The 7,686-nt window shown below is 36.6% G+C and overlaps 1 protein-coding gene across 2 annotated transcripts in view; it reads right to left on the bottom strand.

Annotated features, from left to right (window-relative positions):
- Positions 1–7,686, bottom strand: part of LOC107705720 (elongation factor 1-alpha 2-like) — a 27,156-nt gene that overhangs the window by 12,944 nt on the left and 6,526 nt on the right. The window contains exons 8-9 of one of the 2 annotated variants that reach the window (XR_001636094.1): positions 6,546–6,708; positions 5,093–5,524 (exon numbers count right to left, since the gene is read on the bottom strand). Coding sequence is in view for 1 of the 2 variants with exons in the window: in XM_016509149.1 (XP_016364635.1) it covers positions 5,397–5,524; positions 6,546–6,708 (291 nt within the window). In the remaining variant the exon portion in view is untranslated. Of the gene's footprint in view, positions 1–4,822; positions 5,525–6,545; positions 6,709–7,686 lie in introns of those variants that run through there. The other variant, XM_016509149.1, reaches the window with a different exon arrangement.

Genomic DNA, 7,686 nt, shown 5'->3' with positions numbered 1-7,686 from the left:
ATATATATATATATATATATATATATATATATATATACAGTTAACTTATACTGAACTCATACAGTTGCTTCAATACATACATTTTTATTTTATTAGACAAAACAATCATTTGAAGGTTAGTTTCTGTTTCAGACCACTCAAAATCTGCAATAAGAATTTTTTTTTCTTTTTTCATTGACAGGGACCTACCTGCATGGCTCTCAAAGCTCAGCGCTGACCTGCAACTCCAGCTCCACTGAGCCTCTGTCATCTGTTGCTATTCGTAGAGGACTGAGCAATGACCACTATATTACTCTAACTGGGCTGAAATCTAGGCTAACTCCAAGACGACTTCCTCAATCCCCCTGGAGGCTCACAGCAAGTTCATTTCTGACCTCTTCATAGTGAGTTAAGATACCATGCAGACAACACATCCTCAACAAAAAAAAGAAAAACGTCAATTGTAAGAGAAAAAAAGCATGATTTTTATCAGTCGGAGAGTTTATGACTGCTTGCAAAGGGATTCACATTGCTACTAGCATTTACTCTTATTTTAACATATGCAAATGATATCTGTTGCTTAGTGGAGGGCCGAAAGGTGTTGTACCAAAATTCTCTGCAGGGACAAACCTGAGCCCTCTTTTTCTCTTATACTAAACATTTATCTCTTTTACATCCACTCGCCAAAACCATCCCAGTGACCAGACTTTATCATGTGCGCTGAATTATTCAAAGCTCACGCTCAATTATTTATCAGTCTGGTATATTTGGATCGTTTGTTAAGAGTCTGCTGGATGGAATAGTGGGCCATCCATGAACACTATGCAGAAGATACAAGTCCATAGCTCTTTAGACCAACATTGTCCACGAAATTGTCCATGAAAGCAGGCAAGCATATAATCTGCTGACACAGGACTTTGTAGAAAGCTCTGCCATCATTTACAAAGTGATAGCTTTAGCTCCCAAAAAGAGTTTAGTACGCTCAGCTCAATCTATTCTGCAGATTTTTCCCAAATTGCATCTGCAGGCAAACAGAGTGTGTAATATTCTCGATTTTGGCAGCAAGTCATACTGAACTGTGACAGTGCTAATCCATTAGCAATAATGCAAGTTTTCACCTCTTCGATGCAACTGTCCATGTGTGATGAATCCATCAATGGAGTCCTCATAAATACTGTAAGTAAAGCTAGTTTATTAGAAAATGTGCCTTGATGAAACTAACGGAATGAATGCTGCTAAAGATCCCCAGTTAGAGACCCGTTGTGAGTCTTAAGTGGTAGCAGTAAACGGTTTCTCTCATACTGTCCACATATTTACAGAGCAGAAATCTCTTGTTATAGGTTCCTGTTCTCTCTGGCCTCCCCGAGGACTGAGTATGTCCACAAAAGCGAAGGATTCCTTAGGTCAACAAGGTCTCTCTGCTCTCCACAGCCAATTACTTCCTGTAAATGTCAGTGCAAAGTAGAAGACCACTGAATACTGATAATGCCACATGCACTGTTATGAAATTCCCTCACTGTAAATGCATAACACACATATATTAGTCTTACTTCTTACTTATACTTATTATGTTAACTTTGGTATTACAAGTCAAAAGTTTTGTAGAAATGTTGTTTTCAGTTCACGCCCCAAAAGTCTGGATGTACAGTATATTCTCTCTCCATGCATTTATACACAATTTTAGAATGGCATACTGCTTAATACTTCTGGTATATAAAAACATTGAGTAGTTTCAGTGTTATTATTACCTATACTGTAAGAAAAAATTCTGTATAAAAATAAATACTTTTCCTTTAACCCTAAAACACAACGCAATGAAATTCAAAATACATGTAAAACACGTGAAAAATCAATACAGAAAAATTCCATCATATTAAAACAGTGCATTGTGCCTTATTTTTACAGACATTTCTCAGAGGGTAAAACTAAATTTATTCAATCTTTTTGGGTAAATAAAGCTGAAATAAAAAAATAGAAATATTAGTTTAAAAACTTAATTTAAAAAATCCTACTAACTGAAGGTTTGGCCACAAACTGAAATAAGTTTAAGTTGAAGAATTAAAATGACTCAAACTAAAAACTGAAATTAAAATAAATGAATTTAAATTAAATTAAGCTAATAAAAATGAAAAAATGTACATAACAAAATTCATAAAACTTAAAAAATTCATAAAACTAAACTTAAAATGAAAACTGAAAATATAAAAATAAAACCTCATTTTAAAAAATATTATAATAGTATATAAATAATACATTCTTAAATCATCTTGTCTGTGAAGGACACGAGATGCATTAGATTTCAGTCAAAATGCAGTATCTTAAATGTTTAGAAGACCCGTCGCATCAGGATCTTTGCCCTAAAAATACTGTCTAGCTAGGCAGCTCAGTAGTTTTTGAAACAGATCTTAAATAATGTGTTGTAGGCAGTAAGTTAGTATTCCAGTCGTTCACTACGACTGTTTTCGTGGACTCAACAGGGTTATGATTCATGTCCCTACATTGAAAGGCTGGACAAAAGGCCTGACGATTTAACGTATTGCACCAAACACAACACCCTAACCCCATGGCCCTTCTGCGGGCATTTCTACTCACTCACCGTAATTATTTCACTTATCATTTCAAAAGACTGCTTCTGGCCTCCATCGCCATTCATACCACAACAGGGAAAAAGCCAACTGCCATTAACTGCTGTGATTCAGCCTCAGATTCATTTAAAACTCCATTTAAAAAGCAGTGAGTGGAATTCTGAAGAACCGATAGTGACCAGAAAAAAAGAGAAAGCTTTTCAATGCACAAAACTCTCTCACTAAAACCATTATGCTGCCTAACCAGCATGCATTTCTCCAAACATAATTTAAAGACCACCATTTTAAAGATTATTTTTGCTTATTAAAAGCCTTTTAAGTGCCTCGCATTGGTAAATAAAGGTGAAATGATTGAGAAAAAACATGTGGGTTCAGTGGCTTGTGAACTGTGCAACTGTGAGTAAACTAAACTGCTCTGAGAAACCAAACATTATAAACTGAAAAAAATCTGTTTTACTTTGTTTTGTTTTGTTTTGCTTTGCTTTGCTTTGTGGTTTTTGTTTTGTTTTGTTTTGTTTTGTTTTGTTTTGTTTTGCTTTGCTTTGCTTTGTGGTTTTTGTTTTGTTTTGTTTTGTTTTGTTTTGTTTTGTTTTGCTTTGTTTTGTTTTGTGGTTTTTGTTTTGTTTTGTTTTGTGGTTTTTGTTTTGTTTTGTTTTGCTTTGCTTTGCTTTGCTTTGTGGTTTTTGTTTTGTTTTGTTTTGTTTTGTTTTGCTTTGTTTTGTTTTGTTTTGTGTTTTTTGTTTTGTTTTGTTTTGTTTTGCTTTGCTTTGCTTTGTGGTTTTTGTTTTGTTTTGTTTGGTTCCTCCATGGAGTTACAGCACTTTGGACTTTTGATTTAAGCAAGAAGTCAAGAGACAACCATTAGTTTGTGCAAGAGAGAGAACCAAAAGCTCACTAGTCACCTTCTGGAAAATACACTAGTGACCTCTTGTGGCTATACTGAGTCATGCAAAGACCAATACCAGACGCTTAAACCCAGATCAAGAGCAAGACAGGAGCCCAAAGCTCAGGCCTAGTCCTCCCAAAGTCTGAAGACAATTCAAGACCTCAAAATTAAGATCCAAGGACCAGACTGTCAATTTTAACGAAATCATTCAAAAAATATAAAGAAACGCCAGTTTTAAAACACAAAGTATGAGCTCTATACCCAGACCAGGATCACACTCAAATGGTCTCGACAGGTTTTAAGACTCAGATCACAACAGCAAGTGGATCTACATGAATCGGTTTACTATATAGTTTAATAGACTATTTTCTTTCTGCATGTGTAATTATTGTGGAGCCATTTAATGAACCTTTCTATAAATAATCATTTATTTCAGTGTTTTAACTCAAAGTCCCAGACAAGATTTGTTGTATTCCAGCACAGAATTATTAAACAACTAAAATAATAAAATATTTTATGACTCAAGACTATATAGTATATGTCTAACTGAGCCTTCAAAAGCAAGGCATATGATTCAGATTCCTAGAACACAATAGTATGTTTTTGTTTTTTAATTAATACTTTTATTCAGCAAGGACATATTAAATTGATAGTAGTGTGACAGCAAAGCCTTTTACATTGTTACAAAAAAAAACTATTTCAAATCAATGCTGCTCTCAAACTGTTTTCAACATTGATAAGAATGTTTCTGAAGGATCATGTGACACTGAAGACTGGAGTAATGATGCTGAAAACTCAGCTTTACATCACAGGAATAAATTACATTTAAAAATATATATTTAAATACAAAACAGTTACTTTAAACTGTAACAATATTTCACAAGATGTTTTACTGTATTTTACCATTATCAAATAAATGCAGCCTTGTTGAGCATAAGAGACTTTCAAAAACATTCAAAAATCTTACATAATCATTTTAAATGGTGTAAATGCAAACATATAAGGAAGCAAGTGAAGTTCTTAAGTGTAATATTTACAGTATAAATATTTCTCTTTCAGAATTAATATTCTGTCATCTCTTGGCTTCTTTCAGTTTATGTGGCTGATGTTTTTCTTTCTCTCTCCATTACTAGAACCTCAAGTTCATTAAAACACTACATCTATATAAACCACCACTTATCTCAGTCCATCCCGGAATTCTGTTTGCATCCTTCATCTGACGACCGGTTTCCGCTTGTAGTCCACAGTAAAGCTCACTCAGAGTCCATTCTTAGCTCATGGCTCTTCAGTGCAGACAGCAACCAGACCTGTCTCTACCATATCTCTCTTAAGCATTAAATAATGTGAACTAATGAGAATTTGAAACTAATGTCTGATTACATTTTCTTCTCCTCAGAGACAATAAAAACATTTAATTTATGAACTTGTTAACTTGGGCAACATTTTATTTATTCGTCACAGGTTTCAGCTGCAAGGGTCTGAATGGAGACAAATGGTGCTTTGATCAATTAGCCTTTCATCAATGCTCAGTTATAAACTATACAAAACTTTAGCAGTTTATTTCCTCTGGACATCTTAATCATTATTATACTGGTCAAAGTGCAGTTTTCCACTTCGATTTCTTCTGCTTTCAACTGCACACCACACACACACACACACACATTACTGAGCAATACCATCTACATTCATTTAATAGATGCCGTGCATATATCAAGACAGACATCCATGCAACATGTGTGCCGGTCTTCTATTAAAAGTGAACATACAGTGCAACCAGTCAAAATGTAATAATGTCAGTCTTTCATTATTTCCTTCAGTCCATCAGGCTCCATTCGAATTGAGCGTATATTTCAAGCACATGGGGTTAACAGACTGAGCATGCCCAGATGGGGGGCATGTAAGCTGGGGCGGGGCCTGAGGTGACAAGGTAACTTGGAGATTCAGATTCATTTGGCAGATTTTTGAGCTTTCTGGGCAGATTTAGTCACTTTCCCGCTGCCGCCAATCTTCTTGTCCACGCTTTTGATGACACCAACTGCAACAGTCTGTCTCATATCTCTGACAGCAAACCGTCCTGGGAAAACACATTAATATACATTTATTTTAATATGAAAATTGCTTGATGAAAGGACTAGTTTCTTTTTCTGTTGTGTTTGTGGGAGCTGACTGAAGACTTCAACCCAACTACAGTCATCTGTCAGGATTGTGCCTAACAAAAACAAGATTTTCCTGGTGAACACTGATTTTAATAGAGCGTTTAGGCGAGAAATAATGAGAACAAGATGCAATAAAAATGATATGTCGCAGTGAAACAGCAGGTCAAAAGTAATGAGAGACGGTATAATGAAACAGGCCTAATAATCAGTTTTATTGGAGTTGCATTGTCAAAGGAAAGGTAATCCAGAGAGAGAAACCTGAAAATCATGAGCTCATGTTTCAAAAGGATGATGTGGAGGCTCACATCACTGATGAATCAGACCTTTAACCTGCCAACGACTGCAGTGAGTCTCATTACTCATGAGACCGAGCGACCAACAGTGTAAGCCTGAGACATCAATTCTGAATAAGTATGGCAAACCTAACTACTGGTTGTTGAGTTGCTTGGTTCTTGTAATTTGAGAAGAACGTACATGAATCGTCTTTTTTAAAGCCTCTTATACGGGGATTGTTTTACAGGGCAGGCAAAAAACTCATTAGCAGACTAATTAGCAATTAATATTTTCCACCCCATCTATGTTACCATGAATAAGCTGCCAAAAGAAATATTCATACTGTTAGAAATGATGAAAAAACAATATAATGAACAAACAAATAAGTAAATAGATAAATAAAATTTTAAAAAGCAACGCAAAACAAAACAAAAAGGAAAGCTAAATAAAACAAAACATAAAATAAAATAAAGCAAAGCCAAACAAAATAAAAGAAAAGAAAGCAAAACTTAAAAGAAAAGCAAAGCAAAACAAAACATAAAAGAAAACAAAACAGAGCCAAGCAAACTAAAATACAAATAAAATAATAATAATAATAAATAAATAAATAAAACTGGCAAATTGATTCAGAAGCATTTACTGTAAGGTTGGGAAGCGGACACATACCCAGTGGAGGGTACTGAGAGAAGCTCTCCACGCACATTGGTTTTCCTGGGATCATGTCCACAATGGCGGCATCTCCTGACTTCAGGCTTTTGGGGTTGTCTTCCAGCTTCTTGCCTGAACGGCGATCAATCTTCTCCTTAAGCTCAGCAAATTTACAGGCAATGTGAGCTGTGTGGCAGTCAATGACAGGAGAGTAACCTGCACTGATCTGTCCTGGGTGATTCAAAATGATGACCTGATAAAAAGAAAGAGAAAGAATAGAAATCCAGATAGAAACAAAGAAAGATATCAAGACAAACAAACAAGTTGGCAAAGACTGTTGTCCCACCTGTGCTGTAAACCCTGATGCTTGCTGAGGCGGGTCTGACTTACTGTCCCCACACACATTACCTCTTCTTATGTCTTTTACAGACACATTCTTCACATTAAAGCCCACGTTGTCTCCCGGCATAGCTTCACTCAGAGACTCGTGATGCATCTCCACCGACTTCACCTCTGTAGTGATATTGACTGGGGCAAAGGTCACCACCATACTGGGCCGGAGGATGCCCGTCTCCACTCTGCCCACCGGCACGGTCCCTATACCTGAGGAGCAAGACATGGCATCTCTGAATACGCATGTTCTGTACACATAGTGATGTAGCAAAGCTTTCTGAACTCAAAATATAACGACAAGCTGATCTTAGAATGACATCATCCTATAAAATGTGTGGGTTAATCTCACCTCCAATCTTGTAGACGTCTTGTAGGGGCAGACGTAAGGGTTTGTCAGTGGGGCGTGCTGGAGGCATGATGGTATCGAGAGCTTCCAGTAGAGTCACGCCACTGGCATGCTGCTCCTTTCTGTCCAGCTTCCAGCCTTTAAACCACGGCATCTGCACAGCACAAATGAGATGATTTTATTAATCAAATCACTAGCATTCTGCCAGTTTAATTGGAAACTGCCAAACGGTATGAGGTCATTGCTGAAAACGAACACACACATGCCAAGGAGACTCACATTAGAAGACGGTTCCAGCATGTTGTCGCCGTGCCAACCTGAAATTGGGACGAAGGGCACCGAGGCGGGGCTATAACCGATCTTTTTGATGTAAGCGCTCACTTCTTTAACAATCTCATCATAGCGTTTCTCACTGTAGGA

The sequence above is a fragment of the Sinocyclocheilus rhinocerous genome, unplaced genomic scaffold (genome assembly GCF_001515625.1).
Source record: "Sinocyclocheilus rhinocerous isolate Xijiao unplaced genomic scaffold, SAMN03320098_v1.1 scaffold263, whole genome shotgun sequence".
Classification (NCBI taxonomy): Eukaryota; Metazoa; Chordata; class Actinopteri; order Cypriniformes; family Cyprinidae; genus Sinocyclocheilus; species Sinocyclocheilus rhinocerous.
This window is presented reverse-complemented; position numbering and strand designations above follow the sequence as displayed.